Raw genomic sequence first — 14,422 nt, 5'->3', positions numbered from 1 at the left:
TGATCAGTTTGAGTCCTTCAGTTTTCTTGTTTTTCTAGGTTGGTTTGAGTATTGTGAGCATTACCAAATTTTAGAATCAGCTTGTTAATTTCTGCAAAATATCCAGTTGAGCTTTTGATAAGTGCATTGATTTTGAGAATTTTGGTTTAATATTAAATCTTCTGATCCATGAATTAGAGATGTCTTTCTATATACTTTTTCCAAATTTGGACAATCTAGAAAAGAAAATCATGAGGAAAATGCCATCAGTATTCCCTCTACTTACTCATATTTTATGCTATTTTAAGTAGCATTTTCATATGCTTTTTGCCCCATCGTACATAGAGATTCTTTTTGACTGAACCATAGTTTTACTATACATGCATTTTGATTTTTTGAGGTTTTTGTTTCTGAACAAGAAATTTTCGGCTTTTTTTTTTTGCTACACTATTTAAAATACTCCATTGAATGAATATTCTGTAGTTTAAATAGCCATTCTGTTGTAGTTAGAAATTTCATTTACAGTATTTTGTAAAAATTGGGCTGGGCTTGCACTAGCACTCTGGGAAGCTGAGGCAGGAGGATTGCAGGTTTAAGCCCACCCTAGGCAACTGAGTGATGTAGCAAGACCCTCTCTCAAAATTGAGAACACCGATAAAAGGTTAGGGATGTAGCTCAGTTACTGAGTTCAGTCTCAGGACTACAAGAAAAGTAGGGTGGGTTTGTTCCTCTAATTTACGGTTCTGATTCTCATTAAGATACTTACAGGTGGGATTCCTGTGTTAGTGGCTATATCTAAACATTTTAAAAATCTGTGATGAAAAAATCTTGCTTTAACTAGCTGTTTTGAGTTTGTTATTAATTATTCTTCATTTTAGAAACCAAGTCACTAAAAAGATTGCACAGCTTGATCAGTCTGTACCATGATAATAACGTGAGTCTCAGTATAACTGTTCTAAAGGCCTGCTCTGATTATTTCACTTGATTCCTAAGACATTGAAACTGAAGAGCAAGGAAGTAGGCTTGCCCCAGGTTGCACAGCTAGGAAGTTGCAGCAGAGCCAGAGTTCAGACCCTTGTGGTTTGTTCCACTACAGGTGCTTGAAACCACTCTGCCGTGGCACACAGCCTCCTTTAGGCCCTAAAATAACTGCAAGGTTCAGCATGAGAGCACGCCAGGGTTAGGTTAATTTCTGCATGTTTGAGTGATGCGAAGATTACTCTGAAGAGTGTTGCAGAGCCCCGACTTGGGTGCTGACTGGCACACTGGCCATTTGATCCCCTAAGCCAACTTCCAGCAACAGTTTGGCTGCGGCTAACCACATTGCCATTTTGAGAATTATGTTCCTCTCAGTCAGCTTTCTAATGCCTAGAACCTCACTCTTACTCTTCGCAGCAGTGATGAAATTTAACACACATGGGAGCACGGGGCTTAAAGATGAGCACCACTGTCTAAGCTTGCAGTCTAGTCTAGGAGGCAAATGTGAGCTCTGATACACTGTAACATTTCTCCTAACTAATAACCAGGGGCTTTGAGACCCCATTTCCTCAGGGAGAGGACAGCTTTACTGATGAGGAGGAAGGAAGTGTGCAAATGCTTCGGAGCAGGGGTCACACGATAATCCGAGCCTTGAAACATGAAGAGGAAGCCATGTGAAGAAAGATAGAGTTGTGGCAGTGCACACAGCGTTCAGGAAGCAGCAAGGAATCTGCTGCAACAGGATCCCAAGGTAGCCTTAGTGATAAGGCTGGGAAGGCGAAGTGAGGCGGGTGGTTAACCTCATCTAGAAATAAGCTGCAAAGCTCGCTAGTTCCTCCAAGGAACTGACTTCCAAAAAGCCCACGGGGCAGTGGTCCAGCCTCTCTTGCGCGTCACGTCAGATCTCTTTTGGGGCTTACAGGAGACTGGTCCGTTTGAGTTGCTTGGGCACTGAGTGCACTGAGTGTCATGTTTGAGTGTGAAGGCCACTGTGGTGCTTGCTGCTCAACTGTCAGAAACAGTGCGGTGCATCTCTAGGAGAGCAGTGGAGAGAAAGTCAAAAGAGCAAGTGGCAGAGCGTGTACATTTATGTGTGTAAAACCCAGTAGGGCCGCTTGCATTTTTTAAAGGTACTACATTCAGGTAACTTTGTATAGGCTAATAAGCACAGAGAAAATAGTAGTTGTGCCCAGGAATATGAGTGAAATCACATAAAAAGAGGACTTTTTACCTCTCCCCTTTATTAGAATTTTTTAACCATGAAATTCCATATTTTATAATCTGTTTAAAAAGTAAAAGATTTAAATTTGACACAAAGTTTTGCTAACCTTCAGTGTCAATAAAATCTTCTCTTTGACTCTCCACTCTCACCCCAACCCCTGGGCCATCACATCCAAAAGAAACAGGAAATTTCCCAATTTTCTAACATCAGATTTCTGCTGGCCTTTAGTAAAGACTCCCAGTGGTGCCATGCAAATATCAGAAACTTAACCTATTTTTCCCTATTCCTTCTCCAGTCCCACCTTAAGAGCTGCTGTATTATACACTCACACTATTTTAGGACTTTTGCCTAAATGTCTGCTTCGACCCATTTAAATGGAGCAAATGGCTGTGGCAGCAGTGCAGTGAATGTGGGCCTGCACTGAAGAGTGTAGTGGGGAGAACTTCCCTTTCTGCCTGAAATAGCAAGTGTAATCCAGGTCTGGAGCAGGAGGGGGAGGCCTGCACAGGGCTCCATAGCCCAGTCATTTTGTGAAGTCTTTTCCAAAGGAGAATTACTTTGCTTGGCTCTAAATGTGTGGTTGGCAAGAAGTATTTAGGTAAAAGTCAGTTTGTAGACTTTCTGTTTTAAGGCCAGACTGCTTAAGAGGTGAAAAGCATAGGAGGGTAGGGTAGGATAACAAACTAGCTGAGTTACTACTTAAGTCTTCATTCCTGCTAAAAGAGTGGTGGCACTGTCATATGAGTGCATCCTAAATTGAGTTGCATATAAATACAATTCAGTAACTAAACTGAATTGAATATCAGGTTTACAATTCAAAGACTGAGAAATAGAAACCCTTTTTTGTTATTTAAAGACAAGAACACTGTTTTAGAAAGTTCAAAAGGAAAATAAGAAAATAACATGTCTATAGGGGAGCCTGAGAAGCACATTTATAAAAGTTTGCCTGGCCAAGCATGGTGGTCCTGATTATGTAATCCCAGTACTCTGGGATGCTGAGTCACGAAGATCACAAGTTCCAGCCTGGGCAAATTAGGGAGCCCCTGTATCAAAATGAAAAAGGACTGGGGATGTAGCTCAGTGTAAAGGGCCGGAGTTCCATCCCCAATGCAGTACCACCCCCTGTATTTACTGTTGTATGTAAACAAAGGGACAAGGGTACTTAGAGACCTGTCTGTTCAGGAACTGTGTTTAATCCAAGTGGAAAGATGAATTAGAGATGAGCAGCTGTGCCCAGTCACACAGGAAGGGACCAGGCCATGTTTTAGACCCATGTGCTTCCATATACAGGGCCTCTTTTTTTCCCTAGCATCCATCAAGATTGTACACAGTTCTCATGACGGCTCTGCTTAACAGCCTGGCTTACTGTTACCCTCTCCGAAGTGCTTGTTAATATGCTATAGAGTACCAGTACCTTAGAATGCTGGTCCCCTGTTAAAATGGTAGAAATGTGAATCTGTGTTAGTATAGGAGAAATGTTCATGATAGGTTAAGAAGCAGGTTGTGAATGACCAACATTTAGCTATGTGGAAAATGCTCATCACTAATAACAGGCGGGGGGGGGGGATTAAAACCACAATGAGGGATCATTTTACCTGTTGGCTTTTATCAAAAAGATAAATGAGCCCAGCTGTCACTGCTGGGGCGATAGCCAAGGGAGATGGAGTCAGCATGCAGAGGGGACACGTGCACACCAGTGTTCACTGCAGCCAGGCACAGAAGCCGAGATCCAGGATCAGCCTTCACGTGCATGCACAAACAAAGGGATTAAAATGTGGCTTATATTCACAGTGGAATCCTGTTCAGTCTTTACAAAGGATGAAATTATATCATTTGCATTAACATGGGTGAATCTGGAAGACATTCAGAAAAACAAGCCAGGCACAGAAATAAAAATATTTCATGATCTCACTTACATTGGCTCTAAAAAAGCTGGACTCAAAAGCAGAGTAGATTCGTGGTTACAAGGAGGGATGTGGGGGAAGAAGAAGGCAAACAGGAAGATGTTGGTCAAAGCATTTTAAATCAAGTTCAAGGTCTGTCCTGCAGCACAGTGACCAAAGTTAATAATGCATGATACACACTATTGGAAATTTCTGAGTATAGAAAGGGGACGTGATTAATATGTCCGTTGTCTTGGTTTAGTCTTTCTGTAATATATACATGCGTCAAAACATCACCTTGTCCCCATTAAATATATATACTAGAACATTTTAAAAATGATCAATGACTACAGGCTTTGTGACAGTATACACGCTATGGTCTCCTGTGTGCAAATGAGGTGTGCAGTGTGAAGTGCAGGATCGGTGCGCACAGTGATTAACCTGGGTGCCGAGCTTTCTTTGTATTAGCTATACTTTTACAAGTTACACTGTATTGGGGGGAACTTGGGAAGCTGGCCATGAAGGGACAGGAAAGTGCTGAAAGAGTATGATAAAGATCCATTGATTAAATAACCTCACTGGAAAATAGGCCTTAATGCGAATTCAGGGATTTTGCTGTTGCTTTCGCTTCTGATTCGCATGCCGCCCTCTTGGTTTTTCAGTAGCTGTGCCGAGCACCCAGAGCACCCCCGCCAAGGCGCCCAGGGTGAAGAGCAGCCCGGTGCTGTCCTCCCCATCGTCCGCAGCGTGTGCACCCAGCTGTGCCGGGGACCTCCCGCTGCCCTCCAACACCCCCACGGCCCCCATCAGAACCCCGCCTGCCAAGGCACGCTCCCCCGGCAGCAGGAGAGGCACGGTTTCTTCTGCCTCCCCCAAGCCGCTGTCATCTTTCAAGATGTCACTTAGAAACTGGGTGACCCGAACGCCTTCCTCGTCACCGCCCATCACTCCACCTGCGTCTGAGACCAAAGCTGCATCCGTGTCGTCTCCAAGAAAAGCCCTCATCCCCGTGAGCCAGAAGTCGTCGGGGGCAGACTCGGGCTCTGAGTCCCGGAGCAGGGTGAAGCGGCGGCTGGACTCCAGCTGTCTGGACAGCGTGAAGCAGAAGTGTGTGAAGAGCTGCAACTGCGTGACCGAGCTCGACGGCCAAGTGGAACACCTCCACCTGGATCTGTGCTGCCTGGCGGGGAACCAGGAGGACCTGGGCAAGGACAGCCTGGGGCCCGCCAAGCCGGGCAAGGCCGAGGGCGCCGCCCCGAGCACCTCGGAGCCGCCCTCCCCGGTCAGCCCCTATGCAGCCGCCGAGGGCTGCGCCGCGCTCTCCCTCCCGCTGCGGCCGTGCACCGAGGGCTCGGAGGTGGTGGGCAAGGAGAACAGCTCCCCCGAGAATAAGAACTGGCTGTTGGCCATGGCAGCCAAGCGGAAGGCCGAGAACTCCTCCCCGCGCAGCCCCTCTTCCCAGACAGCCGCCTCCAGGAGGCAGAACGGGAAGACCTCACCGGGCCTGGTAAGTCCGCGGGCAGTCGGGCAGTTGGCCGGGGACGGGGTTTGTAACTTGAAGAGGTCCAGACACACTCAGACCGCTTTCCAAGGCAGAACCCTGAAAGAAGACAAGTAAATCTGTTTATTTTCGAGGTCACCCAACTTAACACCCAAGAATACAGGACAAATTTGTGTGGGACTTATAAAAGCTTGCTAGTTAAATTGTCTGAAACTCAAGTGTGCCTGGTGACCAGCGCTGTACCTGGCAGCTCTGGCAGGGCTGCTGCTCCTCGGTCTCATTGCCGGATTCACTAAACCTTTCCTCACACAATAAAAATAAATAAAATATTCCTCATGTTCTGCAACATCAATTCAGAAATCTCTCCTCTCCTTCTCGTGAGAAGCATGCTCTCCTTTTCAGTAGATAAAGCTGTCATTCTTGGGAAGGGTGCCAGCACCCTTAAGTGGTAGATTTTCAGTTTGTATTACATTTTATTCTTTAAAATAAAATGAAGCTTAGATACTTACAAAGCAATTTAAAACATGGAATTCTTCTGGGTCTTTTTTTTTTTTTTTTTTTTTTTTTTTGTCTTTTTCTTTTTTATCGGTACCGGGGATCAAACTCACAACTGCCTGCTTGCAAGGCAGGCGCTTATGTCACTGAGCTAAATCCCCAGCCCCATTCTTCTGGGTTTTTACAGTCCTTTACAGTTGTGTTGCCCACACCAGTGTTCTTAGCACCGTTAGCTTTCTAGGGAGCTGGGGGAGGCTATAGGGACTTAAACCCAAGATCTGAGCTGCCCAGGCTCACCTCAGACTTGTGATTCTCCCACCTTAGCCTCAAATAGCTATATATCCAGCCTTTGAAACATTCTGCATTTGAGCATAGTTTATCTTTTTAGACCTCATATTTCATTGGTTGACATAATATTTAATTAGATAATGTCAATAGCAGATGTGGCTGGCAGAAATCCTTTGCCATCCTTAACTAGCATATGATTTATTATCAGGCGGAGGCAGAAGGATCCATGAGCACGAGGTGAGCTACAGGCCCCATGCAGAGGGAGGAGAAAGCTTACCTTAGTCAGCGTACAATTTGGGGGAGGTGAGGTAGGGAAGCTGCCGTGGTGGCTCATGATAGCTCTTGTTCTGTGCTGGGGAAAGTGGCAGGGGGAGAGAAAGTCCGAGAATCATAGACTGCATGTCTGCCCTTTTAAAGTATGGAAGCTGGATACTCTTAGGCCAGGGCTAGTTTAAAAGGTGTTCATATCGCTCACCTGTTATGAAACCTGTCATATAATTTTAGGAAAAACAAACTAGAAGTAGTTTAAAGTTGGTCAGCGTACAGACTTTACCCGAGGCCATGCTGCGCAATGTGGGAGGAAAACAGTGCCCAGTGCTTTTCCTTCCCGCTCGGAGTCGTGACTACTCTTTGCCCCTCTGCAAAAATCCTATTTTTTTCAGAGATGCTGGTCTCAGCTATGTATTAGCAAGAAAGTAATTTCATGAATTAGTTTCACTAATACATAAATTTTTAAAGTTTCAAATTGATTGTGGTGGCAGATTTCTGTAATACCAGCACTCAGGAGACTGAGGCAGGAGGATCATCATGAGTTTATGACCAGCCTGGCCTCAACAGCAAATTCAAGGCTAGCCTGGGCCACATGGCAATACCCAATGTCAAAAAAAAAAAAAAACAACTGAAAAAAAGAAAAGCTTTAAGAATGGTGTACCGGTCGGTATGTATGTGTCTGTTTAGTTTTTTTGAGGCAGGCTTTCTATGCAGTGCAGGCTGGCCTTGAACTCACTTTGTATCCCAGACTGGGCTTGAACTTGCAGCACTCCTCCTGCCTCAGCCTCTCAAGTGCTGGAATTACAGGTATGTACCATCACACCTGACTTGGTCTTTATTTTTTGAAGCAAAGGTTGTTTTGCTTTTGTTTTTTTTGAACCAGGGTCTCACTATGTAGTTCAACCAAACCATTAACTCACTAAGTAGCCCAGGCTGGCCTCAAATTCATGGCAGTCCCCCTGCCTCAGCCTTGCACAAACTGAGATTACAGGCATGCACCATCATGCCTGTCTGAAGGTAAAGGTTTTTTAAAGTAATTTTTTTGTGATGATAATAGAGAAATACTTAGCTGGTTTATCAATTGAGGGATTTCAGTTGATCCATTTCAAAGGATGGTGATTGTGACTGTGTTAATTCCTACAAGGAGTCTTCACTGGTAAATACTTTTATAAACTATTTTATGATAAATCAACCAAAAGAGACATTGCTGTCAAAAGTATTCGGGACTGAAAAGGCACTGTAGTGCTCACTTGCTACTGAAACTCTGAACTTTGTCTTGGGCAGTCTCTGAAAGGTGAATTTTTTTCTAGGTCACCATCACTCCCAGCTCCATGAGGAAAATCTGTACGTACTTCCACAGAAAGTCCCAGGATGACTTCTGCAGTCCCGAACACTCAACGGAATTATAGCTTCTGACTCAAGTGGGTTAACTGAACTCTAACCCCAAAGGAAAAGGAATGACTCTTTCTGGTCTTCATGAAGTAAATTTGTTACTCAGCAGCATTTTGAAAGAAGAGTCTTCGCTTTTTAAATTACCCTTCCTTGCTCCAGGGAAGACATAACCAGTTCACGGAGCCAAAAGTACGGCCCACACCCGTCCTTGGTCCCGACGCTGGTGCGCACAGTGGAGCGCGCCCCAGAGAGCTTGCGTGGAGAGCACATAGGGCCGTGGCCGCTGGAGGAGTCCCCCGTGGACAGCCCTGCCTCCGCCCGTCCTCACCAGCATCATCATATTTGAAATATATGATCTTTCTCTGTGCTTTTGTGTGTTTTTTAAGTATGTATAAAAATGTGACATTCAGATAAGTACATTTTATACTGGTTCAGTGTTAAAATATAACCTTTTGAGCTAAAGTCATCTTGCCTTTACATGCAAACTGTGAGGAAGAGGACAACAGAAGAACTCTGGGTTTGTCTTTTTTGCCAAACAGAACTCCCCTCGGAAACTGCAGGTTCCCATATTTTTCCTAAGCAGTCCTCTTAGCAACCCAGCCTTACTTCTGTAGGTTTTGATTTTGCTACTTACTAGAGGAAGATGTTTTATAAAATCAGTAATCAGACACTAAAGAAGGGTTGGGCTTGAATTTAAGTGCAGTCCTCAATTCTCTAGAAGCTGCAGTTTTTTTAAAAGTCATCAGATCTTTTTTTTTTTCTTTTTTCTTTTTTCTTTTCGTCCCAGGGATCAAACACAGGGCCTTGCACTTAGCAGGCAAGTGTTTGCACCCCTGAGCTAAATCCCCAGCCCTCAGATTTTTTTATTTTTATTTTTTTTTTGGTCTTTTTCATTTTTTATAGGTACCAGGGATCGAACTCACGACTGCCTGCTTGCAAGGCAGGTGCTTATGCCGCCGAGCTAAATCTCCAGCCCTCAAATCTTAAACTTAATAACTTTATAAAAGATTAATAATCTTAAGAGTTGAAAATCCAGAACCTAAAAGTATAAATGTTGGCTTTCTTGTTATGTTTATAAAAACAATAGCTTTCCACTGTACCCCTGAGCAAAAAACACAAAACTTTCTCCAGATACTACTTAAAACAGAGTGTATCAACTGCAAAATATCTTAAAGGTCTCCCTTAAATAACAACTCACATGGGTCATTTTGGAATAAGCTTGTTACATAGTTTCACTTTGTGGCCTCTTGAAAAGCTTTACTTACTATGTACTGGGATGAGTTCTCCTCCAATGATGAAACTTGATTCATTTTCTTCATATCCCAAAGCACTGATAGACTTTACTCCTATCTTAAAATCTATTATTAATGAAAACTTGTCATTCGTTTGCAGTCTTGAGTTTGTAACTACCATGACTACATATGTTAAGCATAGGCTCTCCATGGCTTTATCCAAGGAGAAAGTTAAAAGGAAGTCGGAATTACAGTGATCAAAGCCAAGCACCCCATAGCCCTAACTGACTGTTCAGGAAATGTACTGACATTTGGTGTTTGGTTCTTAAGTGTTAGCCATGTGTTATTTATGACCAATTCCTGCCAATAATGCTGTCTGTTGTTTTGAAAGCCACTGTGGGGTGAGGGGAGGGCCATGATAAAGAAGGACCAGTTGAGTAGAGTTTGGAATTGTGTTTGTAACTCTGCACCTCTTCTGATAGTGCTTGGAGTGAAACTGGGGTAAACGTAGCTGTCCAAACCTGCCAAGTATCTCACTGGGTACCACATGTCCTACTTGGAAAACTAATACTTCCACTGGATACCAAAAGTCAAATGTAATGAGACAGTGTGATTATTCCTGCCTGTGCTAGTGTCAGCCCTTGAGCTTATCTTGAATAATAAAGCCTTTACCTTATCTGATGTTCTTATCTGAGCCTGTGACATTAACCCAGCAGCAGTTCACACAAAAGAGCTATAATGGTAATCAAGAATTCCTTCTAGTCACTGAATAAAATCTGTTAATTCCAAATGATATCAGCTAGTTCAAACTGAAAGAAGTTTCAGTGAAGTACGTCTTGGTTAGTCATACCTTGAACATTTAACACAGCTTGGATTACTTGAAGGAGGGCGGGGTGGTGTAGTTCTTTCTAAAGTATTTCCAGCCCAAACTCTTCCATTTGAGTACATTCCAGGGCTATCGCTGTGATACTGTATTAGTTTCCTTTGAGCTCTCAGCATAGGCCCTTGGTTGACTAATTAGCCTCTGTAAATGGCTTAACCTGGACTGCTCATTTAGCTGATGATGCCTCAAGACCATTTGTATCATCCAGGTGTTGGGGTTTGGAAGTGGGGGCCGACCACCCCTTGCCATAGCCCAGAGAGCGGAGAACTGCACTAAGACTTTGGACACCTCATGTGGAAGGCATTTCTTAAAAACAGTAACTGCAGTGTGGATGACCAGGGACCACTTTGTGTGTGTGTGCACGTGCGTTGCTTTAATCCCGGTTTAGGGCTTGTTCTCACGCAGTTCCTATGTCTGTTCGCTGGAAGCTTTTTGAGAGCCTATCAAGCAGACACCCTGCTCCTCTTTTTTTCTTTAATGCATTTTCATTTTAAAGGGAATAAAACAGGGCTGGGGATTTAGCTCAGTGGCTTAAGTGCCTGCCTGGCCAGTGCAAGGTCATGAGTTCGATCCCCGATAGCAACAACCAAAACAGGAGTAAAACAACAAAATGAAGCAGTGATAAGATTGTAGGAAATCTCCAGTAGTTACTGTATTGCATATTGTTGGCCTCTAAGTAGTTGCTCAGACTACTGGCATTAGGCTGGCCCAGGAGGGGCTTACCTTCCTTCCTGGTTCTCCTCAGTCCACGCTCCAACTGTACATGGCTGCTGTTGGTCTGTTTTCCTGCTTTCCCAGTCCAAGAGTCTCAAGGTTCCTTCCCCACTGCTCCTAAAGCAAGGCCAACCAGTCTCCTAGCACCAGCACAACTAGGCAATAGAGGCAACATTTTTCCGAACGTGTCAGGAGAGGGTGAGAATGCAGCGTTAGAAAGACTGTTGATGGCCTTCCTATAGCAATTCACACGGGGCACCTGCTTCATCTACAAAGGCCCCAGTGGGAACAACAGGCCTGGGTAATGCACTTAGGCTGTTGCTTTTCCACAGACCTCACTGCTTCTTACACAGTCTGCATGGGAATTCTTTGTCCTAATTTTGGATCCTGCCATATTACAGAGTAACCAGTTTACTCAAGAAACCCTTGGAGATCCTGCCATATTACAGAGTAACCAGTTTACTCAAGAAACCCTTGGAGATCCTGCATGATGCCTCAGCTCTTTCAATGCTGGTTGGAAGTTATAGGCAGGCCTAAGAATATGTTGTTGAGCTTGAGATGAATTTAATGCTTTACTAGATCCAATGCCAGGAATACAAGCCTAACGTGTTACACAGTAACTATTTTGTCATCTAAAGTGATGGAAAAACCTGTTTGTGAGCCACATTTAAATGCATGCTTAAATGTGCCAGGGTTGTTGCAGACGGATGAGAAATTCAGCCATTAAAAAAAATCACCTGAGCACGGCAAGCAGCTTGTTCGGGTCACTAAGCCTACAATAAGAAACCACAACAGACGAGAAGTATATTAAATAGGCTGGTTTCATTCCACACACCCACCTCTCTCTTCGCTAACCCGGGAAAGAAGATGGCATGGCTACATAACTGAGTTCTTTTTGTTATTTATCTTCAAAGCTTTAATACCCCACTTATATTCCATTTCTTTCTAAGTTCCTTAACTTGCTGGATGGCAAGTTTTGACATTCTAAACAACTAGATTCAAGCCATTTTGTAGAGGATGAATAGCACAAGCACATTTCAAAAACACCTTTTATTGCAAGGACCTCAACTGAGCCAACATTTGCTTAATTTGTCACCTGGAACCACACCCCACGTGAGGCACCAGGCTTGCAAAGATTCTCCCCTTTTCAGTTAGAGGAGTTGCTTTATGTGTGCCACTCAGATAAGCTAAGGTCAGCATCCTAGAAGAACATCGGATTTCCAAGTTCCTTGAGTAAAATTACATATGAGTGGTTATTAAGCAGCAGATGCCTCAGATGTGGGCTCCTTCCTCCAGGAATGTAATTCAACTGCTGCTTAAAGCACCTGTAATGTTTCAAAGTGTTATGGTTTGGGTCTTAAAGGCCCTGCAAAGGCCCCTACATTAGCAGGTTAGCCTGGCCCACGGTTCTGGTAGGAGGTAGAACCTTTAAGAGTCGGGGCCTCTTCTAGTGGGAGGAGGTCAGGTCATTGGGAGTGTGTCCTTGGAGGGACTCGTGGGACCCCAGCACTCTCTGTCTTTGCTGCTTGGTACCATGAGGTAAACAGACTTCATCTGCCATGATCTTCTGTGCCACTGTAGCCCAGAGTCAGTGGAGCCAAGCAAATATGTCTGTCACTGTTAAAAAGCTTACTAGCAAAGTGAAATGCTCTTAATCCTTACAGTGTTACAAATAATGATTGAAAACATGATAGGTCCAGACTGCCTAGCTTCAAATCCAACCCCTAGCTTTGTGACCTTGGACAAGTTACTTCAACTCTGTAAATCAGTTTCCAGTCTGTAAAAGGACACAAGGTGGTTATTACATGCAAAGCTTCAGGGCAGTGCCTGGCACATACAGTAACATTTATTGAATGGTTACTCTTAGCTATTATTCTTAGAAGATAAAGGGAGTGGGAGTTATTATCTATATTTAGAAAGTGGAAATAAAGTTTCAAGCAACTCATTCCTATGCCCACTAAAGCTAGTTTGTAAAGATATGGAACTGAATCACCTAGGAAGCTTTTCCTTTTTAAACTTAATATGTGATGACACACACTTGTAATCCCAGCACTTGAGAGGCTGAGTCAGGATGATCATTGCAAATTTGAGACCAGCCTGGGCTACAGAGTGAGCTCAAGGCCAGCCTGAACTGCATAGTGAGACCCTGTTTCAAAAAGACATAAAACAAAACAAAAAAACACCATAATATGACCAAGCTTCCCAGTCCAAGCAATTTTCTAAAAGAAGTAGGCCTGTAGAAAAAAGCCCTCCAGTCCTTGACTCATTACTATCCCACCACAGACACATGAAAATTAGGGAGGTGACTTCATGGATGCTTGCAGCCAGACATTAAGAAGGCTGGAAGCCAGACAAAGCCCACCCTCCCATTCCTGACAGCCAGGCAGCTCTGCTATGTGGTTCCCGAAGCGATCACCTCTAGAGAGGAAGCTGGGCCACTGACCACTGATGGGCTGTGGGGGCTGTTTGGCCAGGGAGCAGACGGATGAGAGGTAAAGATCAGAACGGACCACATTGCTCCGTTTGTATCTGACTTTTCCTTTTAGGCTACAAAAGAAGATGCAGACATGGGTTGAGAAATATTGGGTAGATGCTCGATCCTTTGCTCCTACTAAGTCAGCCTCTTCCCTAGACTCCTCCTTTTGGTGCCAATAATACTTGTTGCCATTGTCACATTGGTGCCAGTACCAGCCATGAGAGTTGCTTTCACATTTGGTGGGCAAAGCCAACACTGGAGCTTCAGTTGGCATTGAAGCATCAAATGGATGCTGCCACGGAGGCTATTCAGGCCCCTGGTTTCCAATGTACGGGCACTTACAGAATGTGACATCCTCTCATTAGGAGCTGGCATCTGCTTCTCTAAAAATACTCTTGGCACCTGGATCTCCTTCATGAGTTTGTGCCAAAGTTACTGATTCAAATGAAAATGCAAAGGGCTTTTCCTTTTTTCTGTTAAAGATTTGCTTACTTTTAAAGTCAAGGTCTGAAAGTGATTATACAAATCAGCCCTTTCCTGTAGCAGTATATTACCAGATGATGCATGTTACTGAAACAAAAAATTGTAACTAAACCATCTGGCTCTGCTACTTTGACATGGAGTGAACAAATATTGTCTTTCCACATCACTGGTCCTTCAGCACCTCTCTGAACTTCAACTTTTTTTCCACCTCCCGTAATATGCTCAGACCCAAGTTCCTCAGAATTACTTGAAAAGAAGCATAACAGAGGGATTTGCTAAATGTGGCTGTGTAACAACTTATTAATGCTTTAGGAACCCCCGCAAAAAAATCACCAGAAAACCCAGGGCCCACTGGTAGTCCCATAATTGGTCCACAACATTCAGATCAGGTATCAGTGTCCAGTTGGAAATTCTGCTTTCCAAAAATCGCCTTGGACTTAGCTTTAAATGGGAGTCAGAGAATCAGAACCCCAAGCCCCATGACTTCACAAAGGTAGTAGCTAGAAGGCAAGTTGAGAGGAATGTTAGTATCTTGAGAATGGTTTTGATAAATGCTTCTCAGATCCCTAATTAGGGCAGGAGCGATCAGCTTTGAATTGCTGCACCTGTATTTGCCTGAGTCTGGA

The 14,422-nt window shown here is 43.9% G+C and overlaps 1 protein-coding gene and 1 long non-coding RNA gene across 2 annotated transcripts in view; one reads left to right on the top strand and one right to left on the bottom strand.

Moving 5' to 3' along the window:
- Positions 1-9,921, top strand: part of Dtl (denticleless E3 ubiquitin protein ligase homolog) — a 54,419-nt gene extending 44,498 nt beyond the window's left edge. The window contains exons 14-15 of the mRNA XM_023567012.2: positions 4,725-5,569; positions 7,927-9,921. Coding sequence (XP_023422780.1) covers positions 4,725-5,569; positions 7,927-8,025 — 944 coding nt within the window. The 3' untranslated portion in view covers positions 8,026-9,921. The remainder of the gene's footprint in view (positions 1-4,724; positions 5,570-7,926) is intronic.
- On the bottom strand, positions 5,536-11,421 carry LOC134473194 (uncharacterized). Its single transcript, XR_010043314.1, has 3 exons — positions 10,847-11,421; positions 6,624-6,698; positions 5,536-5,662 (listed from the first exon to the last, which is right to left on the bottom strand). It is a non-coding gene; the product is annotated as an uncharacterized LOC134473194 (long non-coding RNA).
- Between the last annotated feature and the right edge of the window lie 3,001 nt (positions 11,422-14,422).

Source organism: Cavia porcellus, unplaced genomic scaffold (assembly GCF_034190915.1).
Source record: "Cavia porcellus strain 051 isolate PalLab524CR breed Dunkin Hartley unplaced genomic scaffold, mCavPor4.1 scaffold_26, whole genome shotgun sequence".
Taxonomy (NCBI): Eukaryota; Metazoa; Chordata; class Mammalia; order Rodentia; family Caviidae; genus Cavia; species Cavia porcellus.
Note: the sequence above shows the minus strand (reverse complement) of the source record. Positions and strands in the feature narration are given on the sequence as shown.